Source organism: Anolis carolinensis, chromosome 1 (genome assembly GCF_035594765.1).
Source record: "Anolis carolinensis isolate JA03-04 chromosome 1, rAnoCar3.1.pri, whole genome shotgun sequence".
Lineage (NCBI taxonomy): Eukaryota > Metazoa > Chordata > Lepidosauria > Squamata > Dactyloidae > Anolis > Anolis carolinensis.
Window position 1 is genome coordinate 46,448,049 of NC_085841.1, and position 22,905 is coordinate 46,470,953.

Here is a 22,905-nt window from a genome sequence, read left to right on the forward strand (position 1 = left end):
TTTCTGACTTATGGTGACCATAACAATATGATTTAGGCCACAGTCTCTTTCTTATTACACTTTCATCCAGAAACACTTCAGATTCTGGAAACATGCTAACAAAGGATTTGCACTGTATGTTTGGCACTATGAAACAAATAAGGCCAATAAGGCAAAATGGTCAGAGAGAGAATCCTGAGCACCTTCAATATTTCATAGAATGTTAGAATTGGAAGAGACTACAAAAGCCATCCCATCCCACAAAGGTGAAACCCCTTGCTATGCAGGAAAACACAATTAAAGTACTCCCGACAGTTGATCATCTAGCTTCTGTTTAAAAACTTCCAGACTGAGACTTCACCACATTTCATCATAGCGTATTCCACTGTCAAAGTGCTCTTACTGTCAGTAAGTTATTTCTTATTAAAATTTGAGAAATCTGAATCTATATATTCTCACTTTAGAATTTACAGAAATGGGCACTCAAAGTCCTGTGAATCTGATTAAATTTTACATGGTTTCTCTGAGGAAAAAGAAGCTTTGTTTCATTGAGTCTTCTTGTGAAGAGAAAAAGTGGGGAGTATAAATGAACATAAACATAAACATAAACATAATAATAATAATAATAATAATAATTTTATTATTATTAGCTGGCCCAAGCTTCTGGAGTAGCACAGACTATAATTATAAATAAAGTTTTTATGCAATAACAATTATGTGATAGTATTATATATGTGCTCTCTACATATTAAACACATATAATAGAAAACTGCAGTGCTGCTTCCTCCTTCATGCAGAACAGTATATTCGGCTCTGATTATTGAGTGTACCAAGTAACCATCTGTGGGGAACATAAACATGCCTGGATGTCCAGAAGGTGAACTTTTTACAGCAGTAGGAAGTGTCTCAAAATTGAATCCAAAATTCTAACTAGGAATTGACATTCTGGAAGAAAGCAATTTCCTTAAACTTCCTTAATGCCATGTCTACTTAGAAAAAGATTTTAAAAATTCAGTTTGACTTACTCCAAGTCATCTGTTACATCCTAAATATCACAAACAGAGCATTAATACAAAAAGGAAAACTGGAAAGAAAACACAAACATTTTGAGACATGATTTATCATGTAAAGTTTGGAAAATATTTATTAACCTACTTATAAAAACATAGGCATTTCAAAGATGGGAACACAAGACATAGCATATTTGTTCATTGCCAAGCAGAGGCACAGTCTTTTCCGCTTAAAAACCAATATGGATGCTGAACCATCATCTTTTCTAATGAGCAGTGCATTTTCCCCCTTTCCAAAAGAATCAAAATGAATGATTGCATGATTGTGTCTTCTTTTCATGGGAACTGACAGGCGCCCATCTCTCTCCCTCCATTGTAATGGAGATTACAGTGAATGACAAAGGGCAGATAATTGCATTACCTCAAAGCAAAGCATTTTCATCACACTTCTGGATATAGGATGTCAAATTATATGACTTCTCAGTCAAAAAGAAATAGGTAAAATTAACTCAAGTGTAGCTTCAATCAAACAAGAGAACGCTATGGACTTCCAGAAAGACTTCTAAAATGAGTGCTGGTATTTTCTAATATAAGATGAAATGAGATTCTCCACATTAACATCATGAAACAGGTGTCAAAATATTAAGTAATTTGGAATATAATAGCTAATGAAGATAAAGATTATGCCAACTCTCGCATTACTAATATTGAACCAACCTGTCATGCCGGTCCAATATTGCGTGTTTTAAAATTAAAAATTGGAACAAATTAAAAAATTAAAGTCAATATATACTTAAAATCTTTAAGACCACAAGTATATGAAACTCTTTCAGAAAGTGCTCCAGATTTCAACAGTAAATGGCAAAACAAAACTAAAGTTGTTATATCCTCACAAGCATGCTTTTCCTAAGCATCACACAAACAATTGAAAGTGTCTGATATTGGTTACATGTTACTAGAACAGGAACTTTGCTGCTTCTGTGTCTTCTGCTGCACTTGGCACCTTCTCTTTAATAAAATCTTAACAACACCTCACAATTGATGCTGTTATTATAAAGACTGTTTTGAAAAGCTGTACAATTAGTAGCTGACAAATGGTAACGCCTGATACTTTTGACTATATCACATTTTAATTTGTTGTGGAATTACACAGCATATTATACAATGACTGTGAAATCATGTGCAATAAATATTAATTTGTCAACTTCTGGTGAGTCAATGAAAGACCAGCAGAATTTAGAGGTAGTTTTAAATCCATATGAGATACATAACTGAGTGGAGAAGCCCAGGTTGTTTATAAACACAAAGGGAAGATTGAGTTAAATGCGTAGTTTTTTGGTTTTTTCCAGCCACTGAGGATGGCAGTTTTAAGAGACAACATTACATTGTCTTAGATCCAAGAAACTTTGCGTACTATTATCTTTTAAAATCTCACCATAAAGCTGTTAACCCTTCCAACATGGGCAAATGCATAGTAAAACATAAAAAACAGTATTGTCCATAGCAATACTCTGACCCAAAGGTTCAACCGTTGAAAGGGAACTCTTTTGTTAGAGCACTCTGCCATGGTAAATCTTTAATATCTCTTGGGGCCATCATAAAGCTTTTACTTTTTAAGGTGGCTTTTGGTTTGTTGCTTTGCTTCATTGGATGTTGGATTGTTTTACCTATGTTTGTCTGTTGTATGCATTTATTTTCATCTTTGACTATTTACAATTTTAAGAAAACGGCCAAAAATAGAAAAATGAGAGCAGAATATTTAAATTCCTACAAAGTTAAATTGCTTTTGAGGAAAAACCTAGGTTGTATGATCTGTATAGCACCAAGCATGGAAAAACTCCAGTAATTTTAGATTTCATTTTGGCTGGGGAGATACAATTCTGTCACAGAAGTTAACATGGCCATTTTGCTGCACCTCTCGCATAGATGTTCAGCTTTACAGTTTAGCGCTATCAGTCAAGAATCATGACCTCTCTGGTTTGAAGCACTTGGGCCCGGGCTGTGGCGCAGGCTGTTGAGCAACCAGCTGCACCCAGCTGCAACAAATCACTCTGACCAAGAGGTCATGAGTTCGAGGACAGCTCGGAGCCCGTGTTTGTCTTTGTTCTCTGTTAAGGCATTGAATGTTTGCCTTATATGTGTAATGTGATCCGCCCTGAGTCCCCTTCGGGGTGAGAAGGGCGGAATATAAATACTGTAAATAAATAAATTTTAATTTAGCTACAACTTAATTAGATAGTGATCACTTTGCCAGCACTATTCCAGCTTATGGGCCCAATTTCAAGTTCTTAGCATTTAAAGTTTATGATGAAGTTATTCAAAATACTCTTTATTCTCATACATACAAATATCCTAACTTTAAGAGTATTTCCAGCGGCACTCAGTAGGACCATAATTGCCATTCTTCCTAGAAAATTTTGCCTGACGTCCCTATGATCAGTTTGGCACTAGGTGAAGCCTTTGTGTTCATTGTGTTCTTTTAAATAACTGTACAGTAGTATGCTTTTTACAGATTTTTAAAAGAAGTTGTTTTAATTCTGGTGTTGCTGTGAAATTTGTTCTCTATCTATCTATCTATCTATCTTTTGGTTTCATTCTCCTTTTTATATTTAAATTGTTTCAAGGGTTTTTTTTGTAAACTGTTGAAAGGATTTTATGTCATTAGACAGCTTTGTAGTGTCATAAAAAGAGAGAGCCTATTTTTGTTCTGTGTATTTTGCCATAGTGTACCACATCTGAAAAAAAAAATGTTTATATGGGAGTATGTTAGTATTGGCGCAAATATAAATGTTTGCACGGGTATTCCAAGAATTTGTTTTCACTAGAGAAAAGAAAATCTTATCAGAATATAGAGTAAATGTTTTCTATTCAAATGTTCATAGAACTTTTCCCACCACAAAATGGAATATCAAAAATGTGGCTTTAAATTATGCAAAGTCTGGGTAACTTGAACATAGCAAAATTGCTGAAGCATATGTTTTGCAAATGCCATGACTCCCTTTGAGAGATCTTTTAGGATTTGCAAGTAAAGAGCAAAAGGTTTATCTTTCAATTAAAGCTTTTTCGGTCTGAAAGCACGCTGGGTCTAGATTTTTTCCCAGTAGAGCTCTTCTAGACTTATTAGTTCTTTGCTTTCATAAAGCATGATTCCTTGGAAAGAATTCATATATTAATAATTGAAAATCACTGTGATCTCAGTTTTGGAGAGTTAATCAGGCCCTATGAGAGTGGGTTATAAATACTCATATTCTAGTTAATTATGGATAAAAACTCTTGGTGTAGATTTCAATATTTAATTTGAGGACTACTGTACAGTTCTTAATTGATCTGCCCTGGTTACAGAATCAATTTTAACTTGTACAGAACATTATAATTAGCAAGCTGGTTGACTGTTTGGAAATCCTGCAAAATAATGATTTTCTTTCTTCTAATTCATTTTAAAAGGGTTCATTTACTTGTTATGTTAGATTGACATTGTTATGCTTGGACATTTGTTTTCATTTAATTGGGATGTTTCTCTGGCAGAACAGTTTTCTGTATCATTTGATGAAAATAGGATTGCATTTATATGACTTTTAAATAAATTATAGAGATATCTTTTTAATTTTCTGATGATGCTTTACAAATAGGTACAGGTCAAGCATTTTGCAAGATGAGTAACAGCCATCCACTCCGCCCTTACACGGCAGTAGGTGAAATTGACCACGTTCACATTCTCTCTGATCATGTTGGTGTCCTGATGAATGGGGAAGAGTACAGCGATGTTACCTTCATTGTGGAAAAGAAACGTTTTCCTGCACATAGAGTGATCCTGGCAGCACGGTGCCAATATTTCAGGTGAAGTATAGCTTCCTGTGGGCGTACTTATAGCTTTTGGGCAAGCAAGATAAAATTTAAAACTTACAGTAGAGTCTCATTTATCCAACACTCTGATAATCCAGAACGTTATATAAGCAACGCATTTTTGTAGTCAATGTTTCCAATACATTGTGATATTTTGGTGCTAAATTCGTAAATACAGTAATTACTACATAGCATTACTGCACATTAAACTACTTTTTCTGTCAAATTTGTTGTATAACATGATATTTTGGTGCTTAATTTGTAAAATCATAACCTAATTTGATGTTTAATAGGCTTTTCCTTAATCCCTCATTATCCAACATATTCGCTTATCCAACATTCTGCCGGCCCGTTTATGTTGGATAAGTGAGATTCTACTGTACTTAGTAGCATATAGCTGTTGTCTGTTGAATGTATCAGAGGTTTCTGAACACCTCTTCTGGCACAACATTTTTAAAGGTGAAAAGATACTTATGTTATGCATTTTAACATTCATTCAGTGGGAGTTTCAAGTCAATGTGTTATTTTCAAGGATGATCATACATTTGTACATAGAAGACTCCAGGACAAATTGCCACAAAAATTGACTTAGTAGTACAATTTACACTGGAGTTGCCTTTATAAAATACAAGCACACTTCAATTAATGAAGCAGATGTGTTCTTGGGTATCAAAATTCTGCTGAGGCAGAAATAACATGGAAAGAAGAGGGAGAGTTCTTACACAACAACAGCAGCATCAATAAAAGGAGCAATTCAACAGGTTTGAGCAAATTTTTAGTGACAACTAATAATAATATCCATATGTGGAATGAAACAAACAGGTTAGATAATCTTTGGATGAATAAATCACTACATCTTGAACTTATCTATCTATCTGATTTGTTGTTGAGCTACTCCTTTGGGCTTCACACAAATCTACCATTTTCCAAAATATATGATACTATGCCTTTCTTTTTCATTTCTGGCTGGATAGCTTAACCATTGGTTTGTCCCATTGAGTACAAGGTCTGCCCAAGGGCCTCTTGTGGTCTCTTGGTATTCAGTTAGTTAGTCGACATGTCCATCGGTTGTCTTTTGTGCTATATGCCCTGCTTGAATCTTTCAAAGACCGCTTAAATGCTTCTTCAAAAATTCATCCAGGGATACTATTACTTCACAATTCTCTGCTCTTCTCATTAATTCTGTTTTGGTGGCAAGCCTGCAGACCTGTGTTGGTGGAACTGAAGAGGCAGAAATGTTTTTGACTGAAGTGTGTCTGTAAGATGCATAGAGTTATATAGCTAGATGTGAAATTTTACATTTTAACTCTTTGTTGTTTTCATTTTTGCTCTTCTTTTAAATTAAGTAGTTTCCCCACATTCTGAAAGGTAACTCTTTCTTCCTCAGCCTCCAATGCAACATGTTCAAAGTTTGTTCCTGCCTAATCTTGGAAAGATTCAGGGAAGCAGAATAAAAGCCTACTTTTCTTACAAAATTCAGTGTATGTATTTTTTAGATAGCACAACTATAATAAACATCATTTTTGATTTATAACATTACTGAAAAGTTATCTGAAAAGTGATTGGGATATGCATCAACACTGAGGAGGAGAAATGTAATTTATCTCTTTTTCTTCCCTTTTCTTTCTCTTTATACAGAGCACTTTTATATGGTGGAATGCGTGAATCTCAGCCTGAAGCAGAAATCCCTCTCCAAGACACTACTGCAGAAGCTTTTACAATGTTGTTAAAATATATTTACACAGGCCGTGCCACATTAAGAGATGAGAAGGAGGAAGTTCTTTTAGATTTCTTGAGTTTGGCACATAAATATGGTTTCCCAGAACTGGAGGATTCAACCTCTGAGTATCTTTGCACCATCCTTAACATCCAGAATGTTTGCATGACCTACGATGTTGCTAGCCTCTACTTGCTTCCGAAACTGACATGCATGTGCTGCATGTTTATGGACAGAAATGCTCAAGAGGTGCTGTCCAGTGAAGGTTTTTTATCGCTTTCTAAGGTATGTATATTTTTCCTAAGATTAAATTTTAAAAAGATCACCCCTTTGTGAAAAAATGAAGTGAAAACACTATATTCATAGAGAACAATTTCTGTGCCATGACAGCTTAGTTTTGTATGTTCCATGTACCTGAGATGAGCCATTGCAATGTGCTTTTTCCTTCTTTTCGCCAAAAGTATCAGTTCTTACAGCAGCTAACATGGCAGTTCAGAACTCACTAATGATAGTTGGGAACAAAGTATGTAACTTTTAAGGCTTTCTTTGCATTGTGAGTGTATTGTAAATGAACACTCTCACATTTATAAAGTCTTCAGTTATGGGAGTGCTTTTTTCACTGAAAATGTCATAATGGACATAATTATTGGACAGATAAATGCAAAGAAAAGGTATGCCAGACTTTGATGGGCTCTAAAATGTTAATAGAATGGAAAAGTAAGGAAATCCCAGAGACAGATTTTGATAAAATAATAAAACGGAAAGTATAGAAAGAGAAAGGAATCATGGGATACACTTACAAAATAATCACTGAAAAACTATACAATATAAGAAATACCTTGACAGAAATCTGAAAGGAGGAACTACGTTACAGTGAGAGAGAAATAGACAACTGGATAAATTCAATTAATAAAATAAAACATTTAAAGAGAAAGGAAATGCAACACACAATCCAGACAAAATGGTATAGAACCCCTGTGCAATTAGCTCATATAACCAGAGCCTCCCCAAAACAATGTTGGCATAACTGTGGGAAAACGGAACATATACCCACATGTGGTGGGGTTGTGAAAAAATATAAAAGTTCCATAAAATAATTAAGACAGAAATGGAGGCGCTATTAGGGATAAAAATCAATTGGAACAAGAGACAATTTTTCCTCCAGAAAATTGAAGGTGAAGGGGGAACTAAAAAATGGGAATGATTAATAAATTACATGTTAGATGCAATTAAAGCCTCGGTCACCTTAGGCTAGAAAGACCAAAAGAAATGGGACATTAAAACACGGTATAAATATTTAGCAGGCTACCTCCTCCAAAACTACATTAGCAAAAGGAAAAGTTACTACAGAATGGGTTAAATCAGAAAGTCATGGGAGGCAAAATGGAAATACTTAATTTACAGAATAAAGGGTAAAGATTAAGGAATTAAACAAGATTATCCTCATGATCGAACAATTGTAATAAATACAGCAAAATCTGTAAACTGTTCCCAGGGAGGGGAGGGGAGGGAGAAAGAAGGGGAACAATGTAAGCATGTTACCAATGGAATGTTTGTATAATATTATGTAGCACTATTCACAATAATTCTGAAAATAATAATAAAATGTTTTTAAAAAGAATTGATGGACTAACTCTTTGCCCAAAATTTGCTTTATTTTGAATGCTGTATGATAAACAAATTTAAAATGAAAGAGAAATCAAGAGTAAAATTCAATATTGCACAAGGAAATACTTGGTTATACAATGGCACATTCCCCTCCTTGCCTCCATAGCTCTGCATGCAATCCCCAAATTTGTTCCAAGCAGCTTCCTCCCACATTCCACTGATAGAAACTATTAGCAGGAGAGTTTAATTGGGAGACAATAAGCATTTAGTATAGTGAGTCTTATAACTTATAACAATAAATGGTTATACAGAAAATACAATCAAGTCAGAAATGTTACCATGGAATCAATATGAAAAATTATTTATTGCATTTTATGCTGTTTTTCTCCTAGCGTGAGACCCAAAGTAGCTTCAAAAAGCTAATTAAAATACTCATAATAAAAAGAGTGGAGTGATCTTCATCCCTCCACACTGCCCAAAACTGTTATTGAAGGGCTTCCAAATGCATATGGCTGTGTATTGGAGGAAGTGTTTGATTTCATGATTCTGTTGCATCTCACTTTCTCAGTCAATCAGTGTTTTGATATTACCCTGTTTATGTAGAATTCAACAAAATATGTTTGGCTGCCCTGAACACCATTTTTTGAAGGAAGGACAGCTATAAATATAATAAATACTTAATATAAAACTAATGTATGAATGCAAAGTGATGTGAAAGACAGTTTTTTTTTAAAGGTTGAGTTATCATTGTTGTATTCATTGTTCTCCTATTTACCTTTCAGCCAGCCCTTCTTAGTATTGTACTGAGAGATTCATTTGCAGCCCCTGAGAAGGATATTTTCCAAGCCTTGATGAACTGGTGTAAACACAACCCCAAAGAAAATCATGCAGAAATTATGCAGGCTGTGCGCCTGCCCCTGATGAGTTTGACAGAGCTTTTAAATGTTGTACGGCCTTCTGGATTACTATCACCTGATGCCATTTTGGATGCTATTAAAGTTCGATCGGAAAGTCGAGACATGGATCTCAACTATAGGGGCATGTTAAGTAAGTCTCAGTGTTCCCAATGTGCAATGTTTATGCATGTCCTTGTAATTGAAAGGTTTATGGGCCAACAGTTGGGGCTAAATAAATGTTTATTAAAAGGAACTTGAGGATAAATCTTGACTAGCAAAATAAAAGATCCTGACCATTCATATTTTAGTAGTCTTAGAATAGATGTATTGCAATAGATGTTTCTAGAAAAATGGTTGAACAACAAACCACTTATCTTCTGTGAGGTATATTCAGAGGTTGTGTAAGTGAAAAGTTGTTCTTGCAACAAATCTTTTGCTTTACCTGTCTTTGCTAAAATTTGAGGGTAGTTCTGTTTAACATGGGCCTAATTATGTGGGAGTTTTGAATGTGTGAATCTACATTGGAATGATTTCCCCTCAGACTGTATTCTGTTCATGATCCAAAGTATTCTGTGAAAGTGACAGAAACTTTACAGTATAAGTTTTTCATTCTGGGGGAAATACTTTGTTGCAACTTTATGTTGTTTTCTTTTAGTGATGGAAGAGCATAACTTGAAACATTTTATCAATCTCATTCTTCTTAGTACCAGGCGAGAATATTGCCACTATGAAATATGGAGCCCAGGTGGTTAAAGGGGAACTGAAATCTGCTTTGTTAGATGGAGATACACAGAACTATGACTTGGATCACGGATTTTCCCGACATCCCATTGATGATGACTGTCGTTCTGGTATTGAAATTAAATTGGGTCAGCCATCTATAATCAACCATATACGAATATTGCTATGGGATCGTGATAGCAGGTAGGTTCTTTTTTTCAGACCAAACTTTCTGTTAGAATACTGCAGGAAGGCTATATCCAAATGGCCAAGGTGTCCAGTGGCATTAGAGGAGGAAATACTGAAGACTTCATTAAAAAATGGAGGTGCATATTTGAATATTTAGAAGGGAAGACAAAGGTAGACTTTAAAATAGCAAGGGGAAGTTATTAATATAAAGATAAGGGTAGGCTTTTATGAGATATTAGTTTTGCATTGAGTGACTTTGGAAGTCATGGATGGTAGTTTATGGGTGGGGGGAGGGGGGAATGGTAGTCAGATGTTTTTGTATTATGTGTATCTGAAGTATTTTTTTTTTGTAATCCACCCCAAGTCATTCTGTATACCACCTTTACACAATAAAAATTTATTTTTTTTAAAAAAAGAAAACTGCAGGAAGGGATAGGATCAAATAATGTTATCTTTGACTTTCGTAGCAGTGATGTACAACAGCAACCGTGACTTGCAGGATAAATATAATTGTTCACTCTTTCCTTCAGAAATGTTTCACATACACCTTCATTTGAAACTGTACCCTAGTGATCAAAAGAGAAATAATAAGATCCCACATAATCAGGATTGTAGTTAGTTTTATTGAAACAAAATAAATAATGCGATTTTGTTCCCTTACTTAGGCCCCTTCCACACAGCTGTATAAAATCCATATTGAACTGGATTATATGGCATTGTGGACTCAGATAATCTAGTTCAAAGCAGATATTGTGGATTATCTGCCTTGATATTCTGGGTTATATAGTTGTGTGGAAGGGACCTAAGAGGCTTTGGAACTCTGAAAATATATATGAATATATTAGTGTAGTTACTGCAGTAAATATGATAAATATATACAGATAGGAACTAGAAACTTCTGCTATAAGAGAATCAATGCCTTTTGTAAATCTCAAATTTCTAATAGCATAGAACAATTCGTTTGTAATATGAGATTGATAGGTGTGATATAATATGACATGAGTGTACTTGAACAAAAATGATTTAAAAGAGGATATTACATCAGATAAAGTTACCTTTTCAGTCTCCTTTAATTCTGTACTGCTGTTTATGAACTGCTAAATCTCCTCTAAGCTTCCTTGCTGATGTACTGGCAATAGCTACCATGATTAAGGTTTAAATTTAGCCCATATAGGAGGAATACAAATTACTTTTTTATGATGTGGGTGTGTTAAATGTCTTCTTTTAATGTCCCATCATGTTTGAAGGAAGACTGCTTCATTTTATTGAGATTGTGAATTCTGCTATTAAAAAGACCTCCAAGCATTTTAACATGTATTTCTATTTCAGTTTGAGATGCACCTGTGATACAAATATCACTGAGAAGTGCAGTCTTGGCTGCATTAAAAACGAACCCATTTTTATATTTCCACTAAAGGTGTAATTTATTGCACATTTAGCTACATGTTGTCTCATGAAATTTGTGTGACCTTAGCGTTATGGGCTACTAGAATACATAAAGTTTGTATATATAAAGTGAAGTTTGTGCACAGTTGATTTCAGTTTTTAAAATTAATTTATTTGCTGTTCAAAGGTCTTATTCCTATTACATTGAAGTCTCCATGGATGAGCTAGACTGGATTCGTGTGATCGATCACTCCAAATATCTCTGTCGTTCCTGGCAGAAATTGTATTTTCCTGCCCGTGTCTGTAGGTTAGTGCACATCTTGATGCAGTTTTTATTAATGTCTAAGTACATGTCAATGTTATTGCATATACTAGTTAAAATATTTAATCCAATCAATTAGAATTTGAAATTGGAGTAAAAAGAAAATGAATAGTTGAGGTAATAGTTTAATGACAGATTTTGAGCTGTAGCTGTTAAGTTAAAACTTTACATTTCTTTTTTCTACTTTTCCTTTCTCTATTCCTCTATATTTTTATACATAATTCAATTGTATTTCAGTTTTTCTTCATCCTCTAAACTGTCATATTTCAAACTGCTAGTACAAAATGCACAATAGTATTTTACTATGTTACACAATATAACCATTGAGAAGAAAAACATTTTTTTTATCATCTCACTCGCTTGTGAATCTGACATTGCTGGGGTATGCATTTTCTAATGGGACTATTCATAAAATTGTAAAGCTAACAATGAATATTTCTATTAAATATCATTTCAAAATGCATACCTGGCCAACGTCGGGTACATAAGCTAGTTACTAATTAATTGTTGATTTTATTGAGTCACACTCACTGTCTCAGATAAAGGTGCAGACAGTTCCCTTTTAAGTAAATGTTAAAATTGTTGCCTTGAGCAAGTCACACTCTTTCGACCTTAAGTTATTTTCTCTCATCCTCAGAGGAAAGGCATAGGTGGTTCCAGCAATAATTTTTGTCATCACCTCCCCTTTTAAAGTATGTTTTGACAGATTGAATGATTGCTTCCTTGATGAGTGAAGAAGTCCTGGCCATGTCCTTCAAGGTTTTGCCTCATGGTAGACCTCATGATGGGCCCTTTCTAGAAGAGACCATTTTGTCTGCTGCTCCAGAGACCACCATATCCTACTGTTTTGCGGAGGGCTGTATAGGTTCTCCTGGTTCAGGCTCATGTTCTAACCATTGAGAAGGCAACAGATCCAGCCTTTCCTTACACGTCACATTCTCTTTGCCTCACTTTGTGCCATGATCCCTAGCCTGTGTAAGGCACTCTCTTTCCCCGTGCTACAGCTGCCCCGCCCCCCAATATATGCACACACACACACACTCCTTTCAGGTTTCCAAATTATTTTTTTACATCTTTTTCTGATTCAGAGGGCAAAAATAAGTTCATCCAAATAAAGAGAAATAAAACCTCTAGGAGCATAAACTATGAGCAATTCAAAGAGTAACAGTGTCCTGAAAGGAATGTAATTAGTGTCTCTTTCCTTTGAAGTCCTTGTGGGACTTTAAAAAGCAGTGTCTTAAAAAGTAATAAAAGTTTACAGGGTTGTTGTATGTCTTTCGGGCTGTGTGGCCATGTTCCAGAAGCATTCTCTCCTGACGTTTCGCCCACATCTATGGCAGGCATCCTCAGAGGTTGTGTCACCTCACAACCTCTGAGGATGCCTGCCATAGATGTGGGCGAAACGTCAGGAGAGAATGCTTCTGGAACATGGCCACACAGCCCGAAAGACATACAACAACCCTGTGATCCTGGCCATGAAAGCCTTCGACAACATAATAAAAGTTTAGATTTTTTAGAAGAAAATACTATCTTGTAAAATATTTTGTTCAGTTAATGCTTGTATTGCTTTCCCAATAAATTAAAAGTAATAAAAATAAAATTTGATCCTTCAGATATGTTTTAAACTTCAACTTCCTTCAGCTCCTGCCAACATCCAAAAAGCTTGGGATGGTTGGAATTATAGTTCAACAACATCTAAAAACAACAAAGTCCTGCATCTCTGACTTAAAAGGAAAGATAAAATAAATAAAATAAAATTTTCTTTCATTTCCCTTTTTTCTCCTGCAATTCATGCTATTATAGAAGGGGCCACTGACAATCGGCCAGCCACCCAGAGGGATATACAATTGAGCATTGTAGGTCAATTAACAGAACACATTTTGGAACTCTGGGAATTTATCTCATACTGAAATAAGAATTCGGTACAGGAAACATGGCCTAGGGTTAACTGAAATGAAGTCATACCATATGATATAAATGACTGTATGTAGAATTTTGGTAATAACTCCCAAGAGTTTAAGGGGAGGAGTTTTTAGCTCCTTATCAGGAACAACCCTCTGTGTCTATTAATATGCCTTTAAAAGAGCAAGGGACCAAAAGCATAGTACACAGGGCATGGAATATACCTCTTTACAGATTAGTCCATTGTGGAAGTGTGTTGTATTTATATTTAAGGGATTTTGCATTCTACCCAGATCTGCTCTTTTAGTAATACCACCTTAAGCATATGTAGAATAGAAGATGAGTTTGTGGCAGTTCTTTTTTAATAGGCTGCTAAGAAGCTTTTTACTCAAATAGGCTATTAAATAATTTTGCAGAGTAGTAACTTTTGTGGACTTGTTTACAAGGCTGTTTTAATGCCAAATATAAGGGAATTTGTCCTTTGCTGTAAAGTATTGAATACAACTTGTCACACTCTCAAAATAACAAATGAATACAAATGTACAGATATACAACTAAACAGATGAGAAATAGCATGATTTGTCCTGTCTTTGCCAGCTCTGTGCTAAATTTCATGGAGATTTTTGTTAATTATTGCTCCTTGTGATACTAGCTGATGCATTAAATATATGTTAATACTAAATTCCAGCAGAGTACACTGACATCTTGATTTACTTATATGTAAACTTAAATTGTGTGAAGTAAGAGATCTCTAAGGCTGAACCGTACTGATCATTCCAGGAAAGTGTAGATAGTCTTTCAGTGTAATATTAAGTTGAGTCAGTCTCAAAGCATAGTTCTTCCTGCGATATGCTTTTGTTCAGTGTTTCTTCTAGACTTCTAATTTGTGGGCTTAGGTTGTTCTCATAACAATACCAGCATCATATGAATGTTACCACAAAGTCATACTGGAAATGCTTGTTTCATACAATATACAAACAATTCTGGTTGGTTTATTAAAATGTAAATGTATGCCAGAAATTTTACAATAAATGTAGTCCCATTTAGTCTGCTTAATCGGTCAGTCACTGCAGTATAATGCATCCTCTATTACAGATCGAAATTGGTTTTGAATAGCATTTGGGGGAGGGGAGTGGCGGGGCATAAACAGAGGCATGAGCAGTCTAAACTACATATGGATATTAACCTATTACTAGTCAATGGATTGAATCCATGGCGCCCTGAAAGATACTTTCTGCTCATGAGTAGGCTATTTTGTGTATTGCACCAATGTTCCTTGAAAAAAGAGAAACTAAATCAAAATATTTATTTTCCTACTTGCATAAATGACAGCAATAGAGCGGCTACAGATCTTCAAATGCAAATATTTGTGGACAGTGCTGGTAATTGTTTTTTCAGCTTGTGGTTCTTGGCACCCAATTCAATATGGTTGTTTAAAAATTGTGATACACTGTGTTTACATACTTCTTTCAGCATTATGTGTAACCATGTCATAAGGAATATAAGTCCTTTTTATTGATCTTAGAAGAACTTTGATACTGTGACCAAACACTGATTAAAGGAGCAAAGACTGCTTGTCTTCAGCAAAAGGCTTCACTCTGAAGGATTAACTGAAAGTATTATTCAGTTGGTATTGTTTTTGGGCTGAATACTGCACCTTTATCAGTGGAGGATTAGTTCAACTCTAATGCATCTAATTAGTGTGTGCTATTTCAAATCAAATGTCCATGGATGCAGGATTTCTGAAGCTGTTGGTGTGGACTGGTCATTCAGCTATCTGAGGAACTATTTTAATCTCTATATAAGGTTAAGATACTTTTAAAAAAAAACTATAGTTCAGCCATATGAGACATTTGTATGATTTGGAATCACATTTTATTCCAGAATTTACAAACATCTAGACCCACAACGTGGACATTTTTACAACACTGAAAGTTTTTAAGGATGTTGTCAAATTAATGTCAAGGATGGATTCTCATACTAATACACCTCTCATCATTGAATTAGTTCCTGTATAATTTGGGTTGCACTTTATAATTTTACAATTTATTAAATGGTTGATTAGATGAAGATACTGAGAAGTGTGAATGACAGCTTGGATATATCTCCATCTATTTTCCCACAAGGATGGCAGGTTGACTGCCTTACCTGCATTCATAATACATTAATGTAATTTGTTCTGTTTAATGCTCTTAGCATGGAAGGGAAGGACCCACAGATGGGTTGAAGTTCATTGGCTAAGAACTGTAAATTTCTATCCTGGCAGCTTTACTGCCTGCATTCTTTTCATAGCAGAGAAATCAAAAACATTAGGCTGTGCCTTTGACAGTATACCAGTGATCTATTCCCACGTTTGCATTTTGCATTAAATATCATAACTATCAAGAGATACTAAAAATCTTACTGGAGCAGTCAACATTAGATGTTTCATAATAGCTTTTTGTAATTAGAAGTGTTGTTGCTACTTAGCACTGGTAGATGCAATGATTTTGTGTGTACAAGTCTTATATCCATGGCTGATTCTTAACATTTTTCACTTTCACCTCTATTTAAGAAAAGAAAGTTGCAGTAAGTTGTATATAATAGTCTCCTTCCTTGGAATATGCAATCACTTTCTGGCCTTTCATTATATTCATAATGTGGTTCAAATATTTCAGCACAGTTCACTTTGTTATTCTAACATGACTAATTTCTAACAGAATTTAAAATAAACCAAAGAAATGTGGTGTGTTTCCTATGAACTGGACTTTTTTCAGACTTAGCTTGTGCTGTGTAAAAATTAGTTTAGCTGATCACAACAGTGCCATAATTTCTTTGTTTCACGCTTTTATTTCTGTGTTTTACTTGGAAGCTACTTAGAGACTCATCGAGAGAGAGGTAAAATATATAAATAATACTTGAATTAAGGATTGTACAACAGAATCCTTTACAGGTCTACCTGAAAGCAGAGCGTGTATGGTTTTTGCAGGTACTGTGGCCAGTGTTTTGACTGGTGATACCCCTCTCTCCCACAGTCACTCATACACCTCAAGAACCTACTGTGAAAGGTGGGAAATCAGCTTAGGACAGATATTGGATGCTCCAGGGAAATATTGACAGGAAAGGCAGAAAATCCTGGTGCTACCTTGAGTGCTACATGAGATAGTGAGGTTGCAAAAGTTCAATTTACAGAAAAAACAACTTATCTCTAGGTTCGTGACATATCTCCTAGCATGTGCTAGTATGCTAATATCTTTTTGGTTGAGCAAGCTGATTTAGGAGGCAGGCAAAAGTCTCAAGAGGTGCTATAATTCTGTTGCCATATCTTGCATCCTTCTAAGTAAATTTTCAAATCTCGTTATGTTCTGATAGTAAGTATTAATTTCGCTGGTAATTATCCTCTCAAATTGACAGATACAGGAAGCATATGGAAACTCGGACACATTTCTCCTCCTGTAATCCACTACATTAAGTTTCATTATGCAAGTGACAAATGTGCCTCTTAACTTGTAAATCAAGCAATCCTCTGTACATTATTGTTGATTTATTTTTTACTTCGTTTTTATGTTGCTTCATTTATTTCACAAGCTTGCAAGATTTAGATTTTACGGAATGTGCTAAGTGTTCCAGGCAGATGGCAAATTGGCATACAGCCACATGGTGTCACTAAAGTATAACTTGAGTCAACAAGATATTTTCTTGACTGTTTTTGTGGGCTCATTTTAGGAATAGATTATTTGTGTTGAGTGTGCTAAATCTATAGGTATTTAAACTTACTTGCACTATTTTTACCTTGTAAAATATTGTGCTTTGGCCTGTACTTCTGAAACAATAAATTATTAAAGGTAAAGGTTTCCCCTTGACATTGTCTCGTCGTGCCCCACTCTGGGGGGTGTTGCTCATCTCCATTTCTAAGCTGAAGAGCTGCCGTTGTCCGTAGACATCTCCAAGGTCATGTGGCCTAGACCTTCCCACAGAAGCGGTATCTATTGATCTACTCACATTTGCATGTTTTCAAACTGTTAGGTTGGCAGGAGCTGGGCTAACAGTGGGAGCTCACCCCACTCCCTTTTGGCCAGCAAGTTCAGTAGCTCTGTGGTTTAATCCGCTGTGCTACCAGGGTGCCCAAGAAATGATTAGCACATTATTAATGAGATAAATAGAATAAGCAGAGACTTCGTAAACAATCCTCACATGGTTTACTTTACCTTTATTTCTGGTATCAGACAGTTTTGCAGAAGGTTTGGGTAGATAAGAAATACCACTGTCCAACGGAACCCATCCATCCTTTTGGAAACAGTGACATCTGTGTAAGAAAAAAATCTAGAATCATCAAAACATTCCATCGTATACCGTATATATTCATACATGTCACCCTCATGTGTAAGTCTACAGCAGGTTTGGGGGGCAAAATTAAAGTTTCTGAAATGACCCATGGGGAAGTCGAAGTTTGTTCTGTGGAGGGGGAAAAGCACCAAAGCCACCACAAGGAGCCCAAAAAGACCAGAAGCAGCATCACAACAGAGGAAGGTGAGGGGATCAGTGTTTCTTTTAAGTTCTCCTGGGATGAACTAAGTTCTTGCCTTCACCAGTCCACTCAGATAAGGGAATGTTTCCTTTTTTGCTAAAAGTTAAGGTACTTATATTAACCCGTGGATAAGTCAATCCATGTTTTTAAAGTTAATTTCTGACTAAAATCTCTAGGCATATATGAGCATATTGGGTAGACATTGTAAGGCTTTTTAATAAAAATGATATTCCTTGATCGCAATGTATTAATGTCTAGCCTCTTGTATGTTTGATCATGATTTGCAGTTATAATGTGTAGTAACAATTTTGCTTTTCATATCTGAGGGAAAGAGAATTTGTTTCTACAGGCCATGATCCTAATCAATATACCTGATACCAAGATTTTTCCCCCAAAGGAGGATCTTTTTCTTAGCCGCTCTTCAGAGAGAGGAAAGACTCTTAGAATTGAGATTGACACATAGTGTGGCAGAGAAGCAAAGCACTTTGGTCAGTATGCCAGATGGTTTACTTGCTGAAAATTATTCATACTTGATTAAAATGGAGGACTTACTCCACAGTACTGCATGATATTGTTCGGGAAATATGTCACTTTTAGCAGCATAGTCCAGGAAAGGTTTGGTGATCGTCTTATGTTAGGTACTTAGTTATCATTAAATTAAGGTTTCAGTTTCATAAACTAACATTGTTAGAATGTCAAAGCTCCTTACATGCAATGGATTTATAAGTTAATATTTAGAACAAAAAATTAATTGGTTGTATGTACTTTGTGAAAATCTTTTCATGAACAGTAACTTTGTAAGCGGTTTATTACAGTGGCAATTAGGCTTTAGAAGGTACACTGTCCATGTCCTTCTTTTATCTGATAACAGTATTAAACAGTAAATATTAGAAATATAATTAATTATTTTCACACATTGAACTATTTTTGTTATTTACATATTTACTGTGACTATATTTGTTTTAGTCAGTGACTTGAGTGATAGTGGTTAACTTAAAAACGTACACTCACCTGCTCATATCACCTAGAGATATTTATATGGAGGAAGTCAAAACTACTTCACTTCTTGAGTGAGAAGAGTTTCTGCAAACAATGAGCAACCAATATCTTGTTTAATATTCTTAGTGGAAAGTAAAACTTTTCCAGCCTACTTCCTTGGGTAGTATATTTATGTGGACGGATGCTGCTCCCAATGCACCTCCTGTAGACAAGTTGTGGGGATGCAGTCTGCTCCACCCTGCCTTTTAAGGGACTAGAATTGCAAAGCAGATCTAGTCTAGAGAGAGAGAGAGCTGATGGTAACTCACACATATTTCTATTGGAGAGGGAATGTACTATTGCTGTTGTGTTGGGAATAGGAAGTGGGACAGCAGATGGCAGCCAGACCAGGAGTAGCATATTGCAACTCTGATTAAGATTAGAGTGAGTAAATAAGACACACTCCTGTACCTGAAAGCACCCACAAACCTTGTTCCTGATACCCTCCTTCCATTAAAACAATTGGAATATTGCAGTGCTCATTTATAAGAAGGGCTTTCTTCATTGATAAATATATGTTGGTACCAATTGGATGGGGGCAGTATAAGTAGTTTATCTGGAAGTCAATCTTGGTCTCTTTCACTGGTCATTAGGATCCGGAGGGTGGGTGGGGGATGGGGGTTGGGTAGTTGTGTCTATATAGCATGTACCATAAATGAGGAAATAGCTAGCTAAAAACTATTGGATGCCTTGGAGAGGCGAGGCCAACCACATGCATGCCTGCCCATCCTGGCTGATAAAGGATGCCAGAGGGTGTTTGGCAGAGTGGGTAAAGGCGGTGGTTAATGCCTCCCTTCAGGAAGGCAAGATTCCAGCAAGCTTAAAAGAAACTGTTATAAAACTACTGTTGAAGAAACCATCACTGGACCCCACTCAGTTAGTCCACTTTTGGCCGGTTTCGAATCTCCCCTATTTGGGCAAAGTCATGGAACATGTGGCAGCCTCGCAACTCCAGGGGTTCTTGGTAGACATTGACTATCTAGATCCGATGCAGCCTGGCTTTAAGCCGGGACCAACAGCCTTGGTCGCCTTAGTGGATGATCTATGCCGGGAACTGGACAGGGGGAGTGTGTCACTGATGGTTCTGCTGGACCTCTCAGCAGCCTTCGATACCATAGACCACGGTATCCTTCTGAGATTCCTGATGGGAATGGGTCTCAGGGGTACTGTCTTACAGTGGCTTTGGTCCTTCCTGGAAGGCCATACTCAGAAGATGTTGTTGGGGGACACCTGCTCGGCCCCGCAGCTATAGTCCTGTGGAGTCCTGCAGGGTTCAATACTATTCCCCATGTTGTTTAACATCTACATGACACCACTGGGAGAGATCATAAGGAGTTTTGGAGTTCCATGTCATCTGTATGCAGATGACACTCAACTTTATTACTCCTTTCCACCTACTGCTAAGGAGGCTGTTTAGGTCCTGTACCAGTGCTTGGCAGCTGTGGCGGTCTGGATGAGGGTGAACAAATTAAAATTGAATCCAGACAAGACAGAGGTACTCCTAGTCAGTCGTAAGGCCAAACGGGGTATAGGATTACAGCCTGTGTTGGACGGGGCTACACTCCCCCTGAAGATGCAGGTTCGCAGCTTGGGAGTGATCCTGGATTCATTGCTGAGCCTGGAACCCCAGGTTTCAGTGGTGGCCAGGGGATCTTTTGCACAATTAAAGCTTGTGCACCAGCTGCATCCTTACCTTGGGAAGTCAGACTTGACCATGATAGTCCACTCTTAGGTTAATCCTGTATAAGTAAAGGTAAAGGTTTTCCCCTGACGTTAAGTCCAGTCGTGACTCTGGCGGTTGGTGCTCATCTCCATTTCTAAGCCGAAGAGCCGGTGTTGTCCGTAGACACCTCCAAGGTCATGTGGCCAGCATGACTGTATGGAGTGCCGTTACCTTCCTGCCGGAGCGGTACCTATTGATCTACTCACATTTGCATGTTTTCAAACTGCTAGATTGGCAGGAGCTAGAGCTAACAGCGGGCGCTCACTCCGCTCCCGGGATTTGAACCTGGGACCTTTTGGTCCGCAAGTTTAGCAGCTCAGCACTTTAACACACTGTGCCACCAATGCACTCTATATGGGGTTGCCTTTGAAGACTGTTCAGAAGCTTCAATTGGTCCAACAGGTGGCAGCCAGGTTGCTCACTGGAGCTGGGAACAGGGAGCTGTGATGACCCATGGGCCTTGTAGTCCTGCTCAGGACATTGTAATCCCTGTTGAAGATGAAAACTTGGGTTTTTTACCTTCCCAGTCTGAACTGGATTCCTCTCAGCCAGATCTTTCCCAGGCAGATCTGGGAACCTTGCACCTGCAAGAAAGTTGTGTCCCAGAAGTATGTCAAACAACCCCAGAGCCTACTTCTCCCGTGTTCTTGCGCCGGGAGTTTTGTAAACAACAGAGAAGTTTGGAATCAGCTTCGCGCAGGAGTGCGAGGATAGCAGCTAAGAATGTTGCCAATTAAGACTGTTTCTCGTGAGAATCTTTAAGGAGTTTAACATCTGGTCTCGGAGTTTAGCTTTCGTTTCTGTTTCCCAGAGAACGGCTTCGGTGAGAAAGTTAGACTCTATATAGGTGTTTTGCCCGCGTAGTAACTTCGCGGAGTCAATTCGTCAGCCTACGGAGCGAGTTGTGTCTGGACAGCGCGCTCCGATTCAAGCCTCGCTCCTGCCCAAGCCTTGCCTTGTTATCCAGCCTTCGCCTTGCTTCCCAGCCTTGGTTATCTGCGGACCTTGCCTCGTTTCCCAGGATCAATCCTTGCCTTGTTTCACGGATTTTACCAAGTTATTCCACGGACCTTGTTCTTGTTCCTAGTTACCTTGTTCCACGTTCAAGCCTTGTTTCAAGTATCAAGTTATTTCCTAGCCACGCTCAAGTTTTATGGACTAAAGGACCTTGTCATCTCCCCTCACTTTGCTTGGCAAAGTGAGTGTTTCGGTTATTGGATTACAACTTTGGACCTTAATATTTCCTATTGGACATTGCTTTTTTGGACTATTTCTGACCTTTCCTGAAAGGTCTATTTCTGGACTATTTTCTACACTTGTTCTTATTAACTTTATATATTCCTTCAATAAAGATATTAGTTAGATTCTGGCCTCTGTGTATGGTTATTGGTGCTCTGCAGCCTGGGTCGTGACAGTTTGACTCCGCCACCCTAAGCACCAATTAACCTCGGCCAGAATGTCCACCGGAGACGTACCTGGGCCGAGCGGCCAGCCGATTACCTACACCATCGACAAGGAAGAGGTGGATCGCATCCGCGACAGACTCAACGCCCAGGATGGAGAAGTAAAGGGCTTGCGGGAGCGCGGAGTCCGCCTCCCGGCCATGGCGTTGCCCACCAAGTTTACTGGAGAAGCTTCTAAGGTTCATGTTTTCCGTCGCCAATGTCAAGCTTATCTAGAGGCCCGAGATGCCGAGTTTCCCCAAGAAGACATCAAAGTGGCGTGGGTTTACAGTCTTCTAGACGGGCCAGCGGCCAATTGGGCGACGGCACTGTACGACCAAGCCTCTCCACACCTAAGATCAGCGCAACACTTCTTGGACCACCTCAAGGAGACTTGGGGAATCGAGGACAATTTGGAGGCAGCCGGTCACAAACTCCGTCGCCTTTTCCAAGGAGACAGACCTATGTCTCAGTATATAGCCAAGTTCCGAGTGCTGGCCCACAATACCGGCTGGAACGATGTAGCCCTCAGAGGACAATTCCGGGAGGGTCTCAACATTGAAATGCTGGAAGAAATCTCCAAGGTGGACCCTCCCCAGACCCTCGAGGCACTCATTGATCAA

At 37.5% G+C, this 22,905-nt stretch overlaps 1 protein-coding gene across 2 annotated transcripts in view; it reads left to right on the forward strand.

Moving 5' to 3' along the window:
• The window catches only part of btbd9 (BTB domain containing 9), a 376,867-nt gene that overhangs the window by 179,907 nt on the left and 174,055 nt on the right, over positions 1–22,905 (forward strand). For both annotated transcript variants that reach the window (XM_008125190.3, XM_003215917.4), the window contains 5 exons: positions 4,619–4,826; positions 6,471–6,834; positions 8,940–9,204; positions 9,758–9,977; positions 11,536–11,655. In XM_008125190.3, the coding sequence (XP_008123397.1) occupies positions 4,642–4,826; positions 6,471–6,834; positions 8,940–9,204; positions 9,758–9,977; positions 11,536–11,655 (1,154 nt within the window). In that variant the 5' untranslated portion in view covers positions 4,619–4,641. The remainder of the gene's footprint in view (positions 1–4,618; positions 4,827–6,470; positions 6,835–8,939; positions 9,205–9,757; positions 9,978–11,535; positions 11,656–22,905) is intronic.